A 16,346-nucleotide genomic window follows, 5' to 3' on the forward strand; every position below is an offset into this window, starting at 1 on the left:
ACCACGGCATGTGCATGCAGATGCAAACCCCCGCCCTCGGTGACAACCCAAAGGCAAACCTCGACACCATGACGCTGAAAGTCGACGGCGCACCCTGCAAGAGCCCTGATGCGGAGGTGAGGAGCGCCGCTGTCCACCTTCACTCCGGCGAGGCAGCTACGGTGTACTTCAAGAGCGGCCGCGTCGCCATGATCGAGGTGCCGCCACCGTCGAACTAAACACGGCGTGGCCCCAGCAGCGCCGGACCGTGAGAAACGACGCGCGGCGCAGAAGCACGGGGCGCCAGTAGCGCGCGCATGGCCCAAGCGAACACCCCTCCCCCTTATTCCCTTAGCGAATGGACCCCGCAGCGCACCCACACGCAGAGCTACCCAAACGCTTTACCGGGTTTTTGCGCGTCGGCTGCCAAGGTCACAATGCTCAAAAACATATATATACGCAAAGGCCGCTTGTGGCGCATAACGCGCTGGCCGCCGCTGCCATGGCCGGCCTTGGGGTGGCGGGTGCCGCTAATAGATTTCAGCCCCCTCGCCCCCAGGCCCAAACGCACGACAGCACCACCCACCCCAAAATGCCGAAACGCGGCGAAGAGGGTGGAAAGGGGGGATTTTGGCCCCGCCACGAACAAGCCCCAGAGCACGCGGGTCGATTGCACTCATGGCGCGGCTTTTTTTTCTTAAACGCCTGGTGGTTTTTTTGCGTTGTGCAGAAATGTGGCGCATATTCTCTAATAGGCATACGTGTTATCAGATTCCCTGCTTTTCATAGCTTCTTTTGCGGCAACTTAGCCACATTGGGGGAGTGCGAACGCTTCGCCCGGAATGGTCAGCTTCTTGGAAAACACGTGCCCCGTTGATTGAATCAAAACTTGGGCGCAGCACGGCCTGCGACCTGCCGCCCACGGGTGCAATATTGAAGAAAACTTTACAAACAGCATCGGCTCTGTGAAAGCGCTCTTTGCAAATGCCTTTTCCATATCTGCAAGACCACTCCTTTTGTTGTTGCTTACCCCTTCCCGCCAAGGGGCTAGAAGAGCACAAGCGTGCCGAAATCAATGTCGGCCACCTTCTCCCGGTGTTTTTCGCGGCAGCCGCATCAGGGAGGAGGCTGGGCGTAAACGCCGCGCGGCGGGGCCTGCCGGGCTTCGAGCCGCCCCCCCCCCCCCCCCCGGACGAGGTGCTGTTTCCCGGGGGGATGCGGGGTTAAACCCAGCCCTTCGCCTCTCACGATCGCGCGGGCGAACGCGAGCGACCTGGGAAAAGCAAAGAGGCCCGCGCCGCTTTCGACTGAAACGGCCCCGCGCCTCCTTCGGGTGGCGGGGGGGGGGGGGGCAAACCCTCACAAAGTCTTTCCGGCATCCGGGGGTTCCCGGTGGTGCGGTCTGTTCCGGCGCCCCACTGCCCGGGGCGGTGGCGCCAAAAATGCTTGCGCCGTGGAGGTCGCGGGCACCCGCGGCGGCGCATGGCGGGTTTTTTTTTTCGTCCAGGGGGCCATTCGGGCTCTCGCGGCCTGGTGACGCCCCGAAAAACAGCCAGACACCGCCGACCAACCCGCGGCCCCTACGTGCGATCCGGGCCCCATGCCGGAGAACTCGCCGGGCACGCCAGCATATTTCCAGAGAGGCACAGAAAGTGCGCTTGACTTAGCGTAGTCCCAGGGTATCTACATGGCCAGCTGGTGTATCAACAAAGCCAGTTATACCAAGCGTAAGTTCCCTGCTCACGGTGTCACTATGGCTCGTTGGGCTTCGCTAGCTCTGTCAACCCCCGCATCCCCGGGGATGTTTAACAGCCGGAAAGGGGGCATATTCGGGCCATTTCGGTACCGAAGCACGAAAAGCTGCGAGACCGTTGGTAAAGCCACTCTTGACGAGCACAAAGCGCCGTTCAACTCTTCCTCCCTGCGCGCTATGAAGCGCAGTTGTCCGCATGGCTGCCGAACTCGTGGGGTTGTGCGGTGGCCCGCCGAGATGGACGCCGCCGACGAGCAAGCCGCCGACGCACAATCAGTTTACCATGCCCACTCGTACAATAATACCACGAGCAGGCGCCAATTACGCAAGCATGAGGAAAATCGCGTCACCAGGCACGTCCCAAAGGAGGCATGGCGCTGGCGGATATCAAAGGCCTATCCTGGCCATTGCTCCGTGGTTAGTGCGCGTTGCGCAAACTTTCCCTCCTGTCCATCAGGCGCCTCCCACCGCCGACGGTCGCCCTGAATACACCATTGGTTGCAAGCACCGCTTGCTTGCGCAAACCCTATTCCACCGCACCGCAAATCCCCCAGCCCCTGACATTTTCATCCCCACCGCCCACTATTTTTCCCTTCCCGGGCCACGATTACACCCTGGAAATGCCTTCCCCCATTCCAGAGGCGCCAACACCCCAGACCACCCATCATCCCCCCTCTTTCCGCTCGCTCTGCCGACGCACAAGGGCCACCGACTTCACCGCCACCTCCTTACCTTTTCCCGCCGAAGACGCGCCAAGCACACGCTCGCTCTATTCTTTCCTTCCCGCCGGGGAATGGCGTGACGGCGAATTGGATGAAGACAAACTGGCAAGAGGGAACAGACCGCCTGTTATCGGGCAAAGAGCCCGGGGGAGCTCTGGCGCGTCTCGAAAACAGCTGGGCGGCAGGGCCGGATGGCATCTTCAACGAGGCGCTGCATCGCCCCCCCCCCCATGAGGCAAAAGCACACATTTTAACTCCCATTAGCTGGATGTGGATCGCCCACCTTGTTCCCCAACAGCGGAAGAACGTGCACGTTGTACCGCCACCAAAACCTTGGAAGCCACCAGAACATCCTCCGCCGCACCGGCCAATTAGTCCCACCTCTTGCGTCTCCAAACTTATGCGGCACATGGCGTTAATGTGTTATTTCATGCGCGGCAGCTCCATCTACGCCAACATGCGCATGGGCGTGGCTGCGCCAAGAAAATGGTGCTTTCCAGGATCACGGACACGGTCGAGATACATAGAAATATCCATTACCACGTGATGATCGGCAAGCGCCCGGGCAGGGAGCAGCAAGCAACCCACCGAGCAATGCGGATGCTGATGATCCTGGTGGATTTTAGCAAAGCCTTCAACAGTGTGGATCCCGCGATTCTCCCGAAGAGACCACAGGGTTTCCCCGGCACCCGCTTGAAGCACTGGCTCCGAAACTTCCTTGCACACCGCTATGCGCAAGCAAAGCTTGGAAACCGATTAAGCAAACAGTATGGCCTAATGGCTTATAGCATCAAGGCACCGTTCTTGCACCACAACCATCCCTCCTGCAAGCCACTGCTCTCCCATTGTTGGCAGCCTGATTTCCTTACGCACAGTTCGGGATGTACGCAAATGACCTGGCCATAACCATGCCATGTCGTCGGCAGAATTCTGACGTAAGGATCGGCAACGCGTTTCTTGGAAAAGTGGCGGCGTGGTCGAAAGACAGCGGCATGCGGATAAATCCGCAAAAAGGCGAGGCCCTGTTTCGCAGACCCCGAGCCACACGGACGAAGAGAAAGTGTTCGACCCACTTCTCCTCGGGGGGCACGGGGTCACTGTTTCACTGTTCGGTGGAAAAGGAATCTCAAGCGTATTGGTGTTCAACCGGGTGCCCGAGCCAAATACAACGCCAATGCGACGCATGCGCAAAAGCAAGCAGGGCCGCAGAGGATGCAGTTGTGTCGTGTTGAAAACCGCCAGTTTTGAACTTCGCCGCACGATATGAGGCAATTTCCGCCTGGCCATGGTGGCCCCAGGCCGCAAGATTGGGGGAAATGCGGGGCGCGGCCAAATCAGGGCTGATCGGCCGGCGCGCCTGTTTTCACCTGCCTGCAGCTGGTCCCCCCTCCGCCTGTGATGAGGAACCGGTGCTGCTGGAACCCGGCCCCTTTCCCATGCAAATAAAAGTGTTTCGGGGACGGCCCATTCCCTTCAAGGTGGCCGGGTTCGCGGAAACTGGGTGGGCTTTCGAAAACCCCCTGGACCAAAGCCCCGTTCCCGCCGGCGGGCGGGTGGGGTGGGTGGCTTTGTTGCTGCGCTGCCTGTTTGGAATGAGCCCACACCCGCGCGAGGCCCCACGAAACATCTCCCCTGTGCACCCTGGCGCTGTGCGTTTTCTCACGGCGTGTCTATTGGCGTCCGTTCGCCTTTACACCATTCACACGCTGTGGCAGAGGGCAACCTTGTTATTACAAAACATGTCGCATCTATTGACGCCCCCGTTGTCTCCCTAGAGCACTCTACGCCATAGCTTCGGGCGGCGGTGCCCGGTGACACCCGCACTGCCCAGCCGCCGCGGCCATCCAACCCTTTTAGCACGACTTCCCGACGAACTGTCACCGAGGACCGTGGCCCCCAGCCAGCAGCCGCAGGGTGGAGGGCATTGCAATTCGCAGGGGTCTTCAGAAGCTCGTCCCTCTCATTGCGGGGCTGTGCCGGGGGAAAAACGGTTGCTTCTTCCCGGGGCTGATGGCCGGTCCCTTTTGGCCGCGCTGGGCGCAGGCCCTTTGCGCCAAACATCCGCAGTTGAGAGCGAAATCCGCTCCTGCCCACCATTTTTGGTGAACAACGGATGGGGGCTCACCTCCAGTTTGGATGCGCGCGCGCAGGGATTCCTTGCAACGAGGTGGAAAACACAGCCGCGGTGGAGGCGGCTGCTGAAGGTCTCCGCGCCTCAGCCCCATTCCATCCTGTCTGCGTCATTGGCCTCCGCTCCTTCTTTGCGAGAGTGCCGGCTGGCAGATGGGGGGCCGGGCTGTGGGGGGGGGGGGGGCGCGCATCGCTTCCGCTTGTGGTGGCCGGTCATCTCGCCGGGCCTGTGGGCGGGGGGGCCCTGGTTCGGTCGTGGGGGCGGGGTTGTCGGGAATTCGCTGCGGGGAACGCCCCCGCCCCGGATGTCTTTTCCGGGCTGTGGGAGGCTGTGCCGATCGTTTTCGTTGGCGTCATCCGTCGCGGGAACGGGTTTCGGCTTTGCCGGGCGCGCCGTCGGCGGGGCGCCAGGAAATCCCCGCGGGGCCCGGGGGATTCCGGAAACGCCAAAACCGCGGAATCGTGGCAAGCAACTTTCGGGTGTTACAAAACCACGCGGGACCCGCGGGGAGTGGCAACCCCTTTTGGTGGGTGGGGTCTGCGCGTGTCCGTTCTTCGGTCGCGCGCCACCTCGGGGGTGGGTGGGCGAGGCTCTGTGACGTGGCGTTCCCCGGCCAGGATACGTGCCGAGAAGGCCTTGCCCTCTTTGGCGTTCTCTTGAACAATGAACGGCCGCTAACTCGGCTCCTGTGGGTGGTGGGTCGGTTAGCCGCATGCTTTGGCGCCCTGCCGTTTCCGAGTGGCACACGCGAAGCGCCGTCACGACCAGAATGCTCGGTTGTAGGCTCTTTCGAAACGGCCCATTCGATTCGTGGAGGCCGCGCCAGCCACAAATCCCGTGGTTACAAAAATGTGGGGCGAGGAGGGGGGGGAAAGTGCTGTTTCGCCAAAGGAGGAATGCCAACATCAACTAACGGCTGGAAGGGGACTTTTTTGGCGCCTGCCTTGAAACACCCGGATGACAAAAACTTGCTTTCCGTGAGGGGAAAAAAGCTCTTTCCCTCCAAACGCGGGCGCGGCTGGCGGGGGAGGGGGCTGAAATCTATTAGCGGCACCCCCCACCCCAAGGCCGGCCATGGCAGCGGCGGCCAGCGCGTTATGCGCCACAAGCGGCCTTTGCGTATATATATGTTTTTGAGCATTGTGACCTTGGCAGCCGACGCGCAAAAACCCGGTAAAGCGTTTGGGTAGCTCTGCGTGTGGGTGCGCTGCGGGGTCCATTCGCTAAGGGAATAAGGGGGAGGGGTGTTCGCTTGGGCCATGCGCGCGCTACTGGCGCCCCGTGCTTCTGCGCCGCGCGTCGTTTCTCACGGTCCGGCGCTGCTGGGGCCACGCCGTGTTTAGTTCGACGGTGGCGGCACCTCGATCATGGCGACGCGGCCGCTCTTGAAGTACACCGTAGCTGCCTCGCCGGAGTGAAGGTGGACAGCGGCGCTCCTCACCTCCGCATCAGGGCTCTTGCAGGGTGCGCCGTCGACTTTCAGCGTCATGGTGTCGAGGTTTGCCTTTGGGTTGTCACCGAGGGCGGGGGTTTGCATCTGCATGCACATGCCGTGGTCATTGATGACCCTGCGCACTATGGCGGGGCGGAAAAGACCGCTGTACTCGGACCAGGAGCCGCAGTAGAGGTACGGATGGCCAAGGCCAAGGTGGTGCGCCAGTGCAATGTTCATGCAGGCTGTGACGCCGCTGCCGCAGGAGAAGACGCAGCTCGACAGATCAGTTGTGTCACACGCGCCTTGGATGGCGGTCATGATGTTGTGGCGGATCTCCTCCTCGCTGCGCAGCACCTTGCCACCCCCGCGCATCACGAGCTGCGAGGTGTAGGGGAGGTTACGCGCGCCTTCGATGTGGCCTGGCAGCTTGTCCAAGGCGTACGGCCGCACCGTCGTGGAAAAGCGGTCGGCGGGGCGCGCGTCGGTGATGATCGCATTGAGCGGGATCTCGTGCATTAGGTAGTGATGCTGGAAGTCCGTCTTGTAGGGCCAGTGCGCAGCCGGCGTTGGTGGCGACGAGGGCTCGCCGGACTCCATCTCCAGCCCTGCAGCTCTGCAGGCCTGGATGCCGCCGTTGATCACGTACGCTTCGGCACCAAGAGAGTTCAGCATCCACCACAGGCGGCATCCGCCCATGGCGCCGCACTCGTCATCGTAGCAGAGCACCGGGAGCTCGCCCGCCATGCCGTTCGCCATGCACCAATCGATAAACTCAGAACAGGGCGGCAGCGGGTGCCGGGCGGTACTACCCGGCACGAACTTGGAGAGGTTTGTGTCCACATCGGCGCGGATGGCGCCCTTGAGGTGCTCCTTTGCGTACTCAATGCTGCCATGGTTCTTTATCTTCAAGCTGCACCGGCAGTCCACGATGCGGTACTCGGAAAGGTGGTCCTTTACTTCACTCGGGTCCAGGAACACCTTGCCTGGGTGCTTCGGCGCAGCAGCGGGAGCTGACATGACAAGGCAGGGGAAGACGAAAGGGGTTTTTTGAGAGAGCTTTGTATATTCTTACCTTCTGGATTGTATATTCGGTCCTGCATTGTATAAAAGTGCATTGAGGGGTGGGGGTGTGGTGGGCGAGGGTGTTGTGCATATGTTTTCATGGGCGCGTGGGCTGGGGGGTTTTCTGGTTGGCTTTGTGCCGCGTAACGGGGGAGGCCTCTCCCCCCTCGTGCCAAAAAAACCCGACTCCGGGCTGGCGGCAGGCGCCGGCAACGTGTTGCACTTTGAATCCGCAGGGTTGGTGCTGCAGGAGATGCGTTGTTGTGCGTAGTTGTGGTGTCGGCGGTGGGGTAGGTCATGATGGCGATATAAAGAGGGAAAACATAGACAGGGCACAGGTGCACAATCGACGGTGACGGGTTTCCATTGGGGGATGGGGCGAGGGAAGGAAAAGGGGGAAGGTGTGCTGCGGATGTGGGGTGGGCACAGAGGCATACAGGCACGGACACTGTGGCAATCAGGGATTTTGTTGAAGAGCGTACGGGAAAGCGGAGGGACAGAGAGGAGAAAATGGGGGTGCTGGTGAATGACAGAAATGGGAGAGGGATGGCATGACGGGCACAGCGCTGGTTCCCCGCAGTATGCGAGTCCGTGTATACCACCGAGCATACTTCCCCTTGCACTGTCTTCAATACCTACCGCTACTAGCAGCGACATAGCTGGCGCACTTGACCAGTGGGAGAGTAGAGGCGCATACACACCGGGCTCTTCACCACTATTGCCAGTTGCGCACATCGCATCATACGCAAAGAAACGAACAGCAACAGCAGCGGCAAAAAAAAAAGGGACACACGCGGGGACTAGTAGAGAGGGGGACCATTACAATGTAACCGCTCCGTGCCTGGCGTGCGTGCGTGCGTGTGTGTGTGTCAGGGTGAGGATGGGGGCGCCATCAGCTCTGGCTGTTCTTCCGACTGCATCGTTTTTTTCTTGGCTTGAGAGGACAGGCCAACAAAGACGAGAGGAGGAGGAGGAGGAGGAGGAGGGGGAGGGGTGGAGAGAAGCACGCCTAACGTATACGCCGGTAAAAGAGATCCACCCAGTCACGGGCCACATTCCACACACACACACACACACACAGAGAGAGGCTATGGGCGACGCGCATAGAGAAAGAGAGAGGAGAGAAGCCAAGATGGACGGCAGTGATGAGAGTCACGAACAGGAAAAGGGGTGAAACAGTGAAGCAGTCCCCAGCAAAGTGCAGCAGAAAAAGAGGTACAGGTGCCAAGAAGAGGGAGGGACGGAGTGAAAGAGTGATGGGTCGAGGAGGAGGAGGAGAGGGTGGCGTACACGTGCACATACACACACGCATCCATGCCATCCTCAGCCTCTTCACACGCAGGCGCACTAGTTCCAGTTGCGCACAATCTTGCCGTCCCAGTTGAGACGATCGCCCTTCTGCAGTGTGTAGTAGCGATGCGTCTTCCAGCGGCGCCACGGTGAGCCGGACTTGCCCCAATGTGGGTTCGCCTCCCAGAAGCGGTCGATGCGTTCCTCCATGAGGGGTCTGAAGTGGCGAATGAGCCCCTGCACCGGCCATGCCGCCGCCGTCCCGAGCGCACAGATGGAGCGACCCTCCATCTGTTTCGACACGTCCCACAAGGTGTAGATCTCCTCCTTTTTGGCGTTCCCGTGGACAAAGCGCTTCATCATCTTGTCCAGCCACGGGCTGCCCTCGCGGCACGGCGTGCACTGGCCACACGACTCGTGCATGTAGAACTGCGACAGCCGCTCAATCGCATTGATCACGTCGGTTGACTTGTCCATGACAATCACCGCTGCTGTGCCGAGACCGGTCTGCGCTTCCTTGAGCGCGTCGTAGTCCATCAGGATGTTGTCGCAGATGTGCTTTGGGATGAGCGGGCATGAGGAGCCGCCGGGGATGACGCAAAGCAGGTTGTCCCAGCCGCCACGCACCCCGCCGGCGTGTCGCTCGATCAGCTCCTGCAGAGGGATGCTCATTTCTTCCTCCACTGTACACGGGCGGTTCACGTGGCCGGAAATGCAAAAAAGCTTCGTGCCGGCGTTGCCCTTGCGACCGAACTGTGCGAACCACTGCGGGCCGCGCCGGATGATGGTTGGTGACACTGCCACCGTCTCGCAGTTCGTTACCGTTGTCGGGCACCCGTAGAGGCCGACGTTCGCCGGGAACGGCGGCTTCAGGCGGGGCTTTCCCTGCCCACCCTCTATACTGGCGATCATCGCTGTCTCCTCGCCGCAAATGTACGCGCCGGCGCCGCGGTAGGTGTAGAGGTCAAAGTCCCAGCCGCTACCGCACGCGTTCTTGCCGAGGTAGCCCTTCTCGTACGCCTCGTGGATCGCTTTATCGACCGAGCGCCACTCGTTATAGAACTCACCGCGGATGTAGATGTAACCGTAGCGGGCCCGCATCGCAAAGCCTGCCACCAGTGCTCCCTCCACCAACTTGTGCGGCTCGTGGCGCATGATCTCACGATCCTTGCACGTGCCAGGCTCCGACTCATCGCAGTTCACCACAATGTAGCTCGGGCGGTCATCCTGCTTCTTCTTAGGCATGAAGGACCACTTCAGCCCCGACGGGAAGCCGGCACCGCCACGGCCACGAAGGCCGCTTGCCTTGATCTCGTTGACTACCCAGTCATGGCCTTTGAGGAGGATGTCCTTGGTGCGGTACCAGTCACCACGGCGCTCCGCTGCGTTGATGCCGGTGCCGAAGTCCTCGTACAGGTTTGTAAAAATACGGTCCTGATCCCGGAGCTGGCCGTGCACGCGCTCCATGAGCGCCGCGGATGGGCGGAGAAATCCCTGGCGCATCGCGTGGGCTCGCGGTAGTGAGACAGCCGCGGCAGCGCCTATCAAGCAGTAGCGAATACGCGCTTTTCTCTCTCTCCCTATGTGTGTGTATGCGGTGGTGCGATAGGCTCATACACGGCGTATGCGACAGAGAAAAACCTCTACTACTACGGCGATAGATTTGCTTTCCCTACGGCTACAAGTGAAGGGTGTGGACGCTGAGTGCACCGGGCGGGGGGGGGGGGGAGGGAGGGAGGGAGAGGGGGTGGGTAGGAAGGGCTTCGCTATTGGTTCTCTGCGTCGGCGTTGGGCGCGGGTTTCAGCACAAACATAGAGGCGACGCAGTGTAGCTGCTTTCCTCCTTTTCTACTTGCTAAGTGTTTTCTTTTCCTAGTGTGATAGCAGCGAGTGTGCCTGCGCAGGACTGGCTGGATGAACGCACTCGAAGGTGTTTCGTTACCTACTGAGGCACGAATCAGCTGGAGCGTCCGGAGAGATGCCACTCTACTCCATCAGAGAGAGGGAGAGAGAGTCAGCAAGAAGGGTGGAAGACGAATAGGAGGGAGCATAGGGGGGGGGGGGAACGCACATACACATACACCCGTTATATACATATGTGGGCAGCACCTGGTGCTCATCCGATGCCAGGTGTCATATCCGCACCCGCAGGCACACACAGCGCTTATGTGCGGGCATGTCTTTTCACCTTTCTCTTGAGTCTTGTGTGAGAAGGGGAGAGCGAGCGAGAGAGGAGAGGATGTGTGCATGTGTGGTTCATACTTGCATGGTAGACGATAATTCCGAGCTGTGATGAGTGACGTCGGTGCAGCAGCTACTGGTTCTGCTACCACGGCGTTGTGGCCGCATTTGTTCGTTCACGTGTGGGTGCTCGGCGTCGCCTCTCTTCACTCCTCCCGTTACTCTCCTCCATGGACGCCGATAGCTGCTACACCATCACGATCGCCCTGGAGGGAGTGTGGGAAAGACAAATGAAGAGAAGGCAGGATGTGGTGGTGGTCGTAGTCGTGAGTCGAATGCCAGGAAGAATCACCTGCGAGAGAGATGTGAACAGAAAGGAGAGAAGAGCAGCACCACTTGTGAGACTACATGTAGCACCAGGCAGGTATCAGAAGGGGGTAACAGGCCAGGCGACTGGCCCATATCTGCACGAAAAAGAAAGAGAGTAGCGATGCCGTTCCCTCTTGTCCTCCTCCTCCTTCCCTCTTTCACAGACACACACACACACACACACACGATCATGTGTGCTGACTGCGCGTGCTTGACTAAAACGAGAAGCAGAGGGGTGGTGGTGGTGGTGGGACGGGCAGGGGCTATTCCGTTGCCCTGCGCTGCGTCAGCTCTGTTCGTGTGAGCTCGTTCGACTGGCAGAGGTGAAAGGCCTCGGTGAGATTGACGCAGTCCGGTGCCCAGAAGCCTCGATCGCTGATGCAGCGTTGCGCCTTGGCTCTGAGGTCGATGCACTTCTCAATCTCCTTTTGGTCTGCCATCTTCTCCTTGAACGACGCCGGCACCTCATCCCACTCCATCTGACGGCCATTGCCGACGGAGTACGTCTGGCCGCCGCCCTTGATGACGACCATCTTTTGACGGGGGCGGAAGGGGGGAGGGGAGGGGGGGGGGGGCTACTCGCTTTGTTGCCTGTACGTCGGAGGTAGACTGTAATGATGGTAATGTGCAGTTGTCCCTTTCGTTTATTTTTTTCGGCTTCTTTCTCTTGACGTGGAGGACGGCAGTGGGTGTACCACGTGGAGGGGAGTGGAGTGAATGAAGAGGTACACATGTGCGTGTGTTTCAAGAAACGCAGGCAGAGCGAGGAGTGGGGCAGTGAAGGTATACAAAAATGACACTCGCTAATGAGCAGTACGCCTCCACGCCACTCAGCTGGTCCGTGAAGGTTTGAGGGATAAGTGGGGCAGTGGTCCGAGCTTCTCGATCCCAATGTCCATCAGCAATCGGATCGATCCGCCTGCAGATGGAGGGTGCCAGGAGACAGGGGCTACAACTCAGCTGCGCCGCACGCCTTTCCGTTTCGGCTCACCCCTCTTTCTCTGTGCGTCCACGAAAACCCCAGAGGGGGAAGGCGGGCGAAAAGCGGCGTTTTGTTTATGCATGTCGGTCCCTCGTTTTTTGGTGGGGGCGGGAAAGAAGAAACGAGGGACGCACAGATCCCCCCCTCCTCCCCCCTCTCCCACACACACACACACCCACCCGGTCCATACTAGAGAGAACAAGGAGGAGGCAAACCGACAAGAGTATCGATGTACACATGCCTGCGCGCGGGCATGTAAAGCAAAACAAGGGAGAACAAGAGCAACACGTGCCGCATCAGCCGTGTGGCTTATAGGACGCACGGAGGTGCGATCACGTTTGTAGAGCAAAAAAAACGCAGAGCCCCACTCCTCTACCCCCCCCTCTCTCTCTTTTGCCACCACTCAGCCTTTCCTCAACGCCCTCTGACGGTTGCACGGCACACCCCAAATCACCTACCACCTCACCAGTACTTCTCTCTTTCTATCGTCAACACCAGCGACAGCAGCGAGGATGGTGAGGCTGGGGGATATACGTGCAGAGAAGGTGTGCGTGTGTGCTGACACGGGGCGGTAGAGGCAGGAGGAGGGGGAGGGGAAACTGCATATCAGTGCCGACGTGAATTCAGGGCCTCATGGAGAAACGGCAGGAGCGACTACCATAACAGCAACACACACACATGAGGAGTCAACGCAGAGAACAGAAAACGAAGCATCAAGAGAAGGAGGGGAAGAAGGGAGAGAGAGAGAGCGTGAGGGGCGACTTCAGGGGGGGGGGTAAGCGCAAACGAATCAACCAACACAAAAAACACATGCGAAACACGAATAAACAGAGCTGGGCAACCAGGGGCGGAGAGAGGAAGGGAAAGAGGGAGCGAAAGAAAGCACAAACAAGCAAAAGGGAAGGCAAAAGTGGAAGCAAAAGGCTGAAGACACTGCGGACAAAGTACTGACACCCGCACCCACACATCCACACACACACGCGTAAAGGCAGGAAGGTCACTCCATCCCACCCTCAGTTAATCCATCCCATGTCCACTACCATACGCGCCAAGAAGAGAGCCACAGAATTGAAAACAAGGCCGTGGGCACTGATACTGATGCCTGCACCCACGTAGGTGTGGCGAGGACGTGTAGGTTGGCTGGGGGGGGGGGAGAATGGCAGTAGGTGCCGGTATGAAGGCGAGGGGGTGAGTGTGTGTGCATGTGCGTCGACGTGGTCCCCGCTTCGAAATATGCATAGCAAGGGGATACAGTCGGGGTGGTGCTGGGAGTAATGGTGGATTATACGCGACTTTTATCACCACTGCAGAAGTCGACGTGAAAGGGGTGTAGGTATACGATCGTATCACTTGGTGATGCTCCACACCAGCGGCTCCTCGCGGCAGAAGGGGCACTTGCCCAGCTGCTGCGCGTCCACCACGCACAGGATATTGCCGCAACACCACAGTTCTACAAAGCAGCCCGGCGCTGGGGGTTCGAGACAGACACCGCAGACTTCCTCGTCATCAGGGCCCATGTTCGCGTTCGGCGGGATTAACACCTGGCACATCTCGTCGTTCTCGCCCTCGCCCTCTGCGTTGTCGGTCGGATCGCTCAGCATGGCAGCACCGCAGAGGCCGTCCTTGGGCGCCGTACGTTCACTCGCTGCCTCGGTATCCATGATGTGGGGCTGTGTGGATGTGTGTGGGAGATGATACTTGTAAACAGAAAAGAGCTGAAGGCACTAGGTGGGTGGAAGCTGGAGAGAATAGAGGGAGAAGGAACGAGCGAGAGAGGGTTCGCAAGGGTGTCGAATGCGTGTGTGGAATGGCGGGTAAGCGGTGGGGAGAAAAAGGAGGTAGTGGACGGTACCAAGAGGGCACGAGAGTTACATCTTACTTCCTACACTGTTGGCGGGTGAGAAGGCGCTATGCTAGGGGTTATGCTAGGGCCGCAGCTTTCAGTTCTCTCACCTAACGCCTTTGTGGTCGTTCGCACGCAGTCGGCGTCTCTTCTCTCTCTCTCCAACGGTTTCACACAACTTGCCCGTATACGGACACGCAGGCAGACACACACACACACACACACACACACATCCATACGAAAAGGGAGTCCAGCGGAGTGGAGCGAGGCGATGTGGATGGAGATATCGATGGTGTGTACTGAGTCCTCTTCGTCCTTCACGCTCGACTGTGGTCGACCGTCTTGTGCGCTGCATTGGCGAGGTGCGAGGCCGCCTGCTTCGCCTCCCGCAGCTCGATGTTGCGCTGGCGGTTCGCCACAATCTTATCCTGCCCGTCCAGTTGGCCGCGCTTGCGACCACGTCGGTTGCCTTTCCCGCGGTCGGTGTCGACGTGCTCACTTGTGGTAGGGTTGGGGGAGGAGGAGGAGGAGGACTCTGCTGCCGCCTTGTACTCATGCGCTGCCTGACGCTTCCGCTCGCGCTTGGCGCGGTAGTGCATGTAGTCCTCGTTGTCTGGCAGCTCCGTCGCGTCCATGAGCACGCGCAGGTCATCTGGGGACTTCTTCGCAGCGCAGGATTCGCGTGACGGTGGCGGAGTCGGCACCGGCGCGACCTTCCGTAGAACGATGAGACGGCGCACCATCTTGAGCGACACCCGCTGCGCGATATTGCACACAACGCGCAGGGACGGGTGACTGGGCAGCTCGTCGTCGGTGTAGTGATCGGTGGTGGGGTGCCAGAAGGTGAGATGGCCTCCGATGACGAGGTGTGTGGCGGCGAACAGGACGAGATCCAGCACCACCTCGTTGATGGGGTAGGCGGAAAAAGTGACAACCTGCTGCTTGGTGGGGTTGTTGCTATCTGCTTCCGTGGAAGCCGTCGTTTCCACCTTCTTACGTGGCTCGCGTAGACCGTACGGCGGGTCCGTGATGATGCTGTCGAAGATGCCCCCGGAGCCGAGACGCAGGGCGCAGGTGTGCCACGTCTTCGGCCACGCAGAGAAGTTCATGCGAGCCCTGTCAGGCGGTGGGAGGTGGTATACCTTAAAGTTTGTGATCATGCTCGGCCACACACGTTCCTCCTCCGTCAAGACGCAGAGCTGCTCCTCCTGGTAGGCCGCGAGCGCCAAGCGGCGCTGCTGCTGTATCTGTGGGCTCGTCTTCCCCTTCTCTGTACCGGTCCGCATCGCCCGCCCATCGGCGTCGGAGCCGAAGGTCCTGGCGCCGTAGTGCGCCGCCGCGATGAGCAAGCTGCCGGTGCCGCAGAACGGGTCGTACACGTAGTGACTGCGACACACGCCTGACATGTTCACCATCACGAGCGACTCCTCCGGTGGCATGGAGGTGGTGCCGATGTAGGGCCGCTTTCGCAGGTCGTACGTGGCGAGCAGCGCACTGCGGCTGGATTCCACGCAGAGGCAGCAGTGGAAGACACGCAGCAGCGGCCCATTCGATATCCACCCTTTCGCTCCAGGCAGCGCGTTCTCGACGGCATGCTGAAGGAATATGTAGTAGGCGCGCTCTGGCTGTCGCCACTCGACCTCACCAGCACGCGGCACACGCTGCAGTACCGCCTCCACCACCGCACGCTTGGCGTCCGCGGAGTACTTCTTGCCTATCGTCTCCACCTGGTAGGAGTATGTCGAGCTCGTAAGGTGCGTCATCTCGTCCTCGCCGACAAAGGCGGCGGCATCGGTGGTGGGGGAGGAGGCTAGAGATGGGGCTACAGATCCTGGCGCACTACCGTGGCGTTTTTCGAGACACGCGTAGAGATCCTCCAGTGTAGGGGTGGTCTCAAAGAGCGTGTAAATCCCGCGCAGCAGCGCGCAACGCTCCGCGAGGGCCCTGAGCTCGGAACGGCTCGCCGGCGACTCGAAGACGCTGAACCAGAAAGTATCGGCGCCGCCTGAAACCCATGAGATCTTGTCGTTCAGCAATGTGATGGGGATGTGTAGCGTGGCGGCCACAAACTGGAACTCTGGCAACCGAAAGTCAGTGAGACTCGCCGAGGAGGCAAAGACTGCCACGTACTTTTTCATCATTTCGATTCCGCACCTCGCGCTTTCTCGCACACAGAGAGACATAAAAGCGCCTACTGCAGCTGCAGCTGCTGCTGGTGCTTTCCTCTCACTTTCTTTCCCCTGTTTCTGCGCCACTTGTCAAGGTTGATACGACGATGGAAACTCAGCCACGCAGAAGAAGCTCACGAAGCGGAGGATGTTCGCTGCGTGTGTGCGGTTAGAGCGTATAAAAGTGGAGTGCAGCGGATGCGTTGCGCGTAGGCCTGGAGAGGAGAAAAGGGATGGAGCATGGAGACAAGTGTATGTGCGAGAAGGGGGGCGGCTTGCTTGACAGACGGCGAGAGAGAGGACAAAGGCTCCCTCCAAGACACCCACACACACACAGGCACCTGCGTATTGCCATCGCCCACTGACGGTCTCATCTTGTACATCACAAATGCCCATCAAGAAAAATACAGAATAAAGAGGCAAGAAGGGGG

The 16,346-nt window shown here is 59.7% G+C and overlaps 6 protein-coding genes and 1 pseudogene across 7 annotated transcripts; 2 read left to right on the top strand and 5 right to left on the bottom strand.

Annotated features, from left to right (window-relative positions):
* Window positions 1-43, top strand: MST (annotated as a pseudogene). The gene has a single exon. A coding segment is annotated over exon 1 (43 nt).
* A 2,897-nt stretch (window positions 44-2,940) lies between these two features.
* On the top strand, window positions 2,941-3,360 carry LBRM_05_0960 (hypothetical protein; the record flags this gene model as incomplete). Its single annotated transcript, XM_001561860.1, has 1 exon — window positions 2,941-3,360. The coding sequence occupies one exon, from the start codon at window positions 2,941-2,943 to the stop codon at window positions 3,358-3,360; it is 420 nt and encodes a 139-aa protein (XP_001561910.1).
* Window positions 3,361-5,924: 2,564 nt separating this feature from the next.
* MST (3-mercaptopyruvate sulfurtransferase) lies at window positions 5,925-7,037 on the bottom strand (the record flags this gene model as incomplete). Its single annotated transcript, XM_001561861.1, has 1 exon — window positions 5,925-7,037. One exon carries the CDS (start codon window positions 7,035-7,037, stop codon window positions 5,925-5,927), a length of 1,113 nt encoding a protein of 370 aa, XP_001561911.1.
* A 1,392-nt stretch (window positions 7,038-8,429) lies between these two features.
* On the bottom strand, window positions 8,430-9,875 carry LBRM_05_0980 (putative NADH-ubiquinone oxidoreductase,mitochondrial; the record flags this gene model as incomplete). The annotated part of the gene is made up of 1 exon (XM_001561862.1): window positions 8,430-9,875. The coding sequence occupies one exon, from the start codon at window positions 9,873-9,875 to the stop codon at window positions 8,430-8,432; it is 1,446 nt and encodes a 481-aa protein (XP_001561912.1).
* A 1,310-nt stretch (window positions 9,876-11,185) lies between these two features.
* Window positions 11,186-11,455, bottom strand: LBRM_05_0990 (conserved hypothetical protein; the record flags this gene model as incomplete). The annotated part of the gene is made up of 1 exon (XM_001561863.1): window positions 11,186-11,455. The coding sequence occupies one exon, from the start codon at window positions 11,453-11,455 to the stop codon at window positions 11,186-11,188; it is 270 nt and encodes an 89-aa protein (XP_001561913.1).
* A 1,795-nt stretch (window positions 11,456-13,250) lies between these two features.
* Window positions 13,251-13,565, bottom strand: LBRM_05_1000 (conserved hypothetical protein; the record flags this gene model as incomplete). Its single annotated transcript, XM_001561864.1, has 1 exon — window positions 13,251-13,565. One exon carries the CDS (start codon window positions 13,563-13,565, stop codon window positions 13,251-13,253), a length of 315 nt encoding a protein of 104 aa, XP_001561914.1.
* Window positions 13,566-14,064: 499 nt separating this feature from the next.
* On the bottom strand, window positions 14,065-15,930 carry LBRM_05_1010 (methyltransferase-like protein; the record flags this gene model as incomplete). The annotated part of the gene is made up of 1 exon (XM_001561865.1): window positions 14,065-15,930. One exon carries the CDS (start codon window positions 15,928-15,930, stop codon window positions 14,065-14,067), a length of 1,866 nt encoding a protein of 621 aa, XP_001561915.1.
* Window positions 15,931-16,346: the final 416 nt, after the last annotated feature.

This window comes from Leishmania braziliensis, chromosome 5, assembly GCF_000002845.2.
Source record: "Leishmania braziliensis MHOM/BR/75/M2904 complete genome, chromosome 5".
In the NCBI taxonomy this organism is placed as follows: domain Eukaryota; phylum Euglenozoa; class Kinetoplastea; order Trypanosomatida; family Trypanosomatidae; genus Leishmania; species Leishmania braziliensis.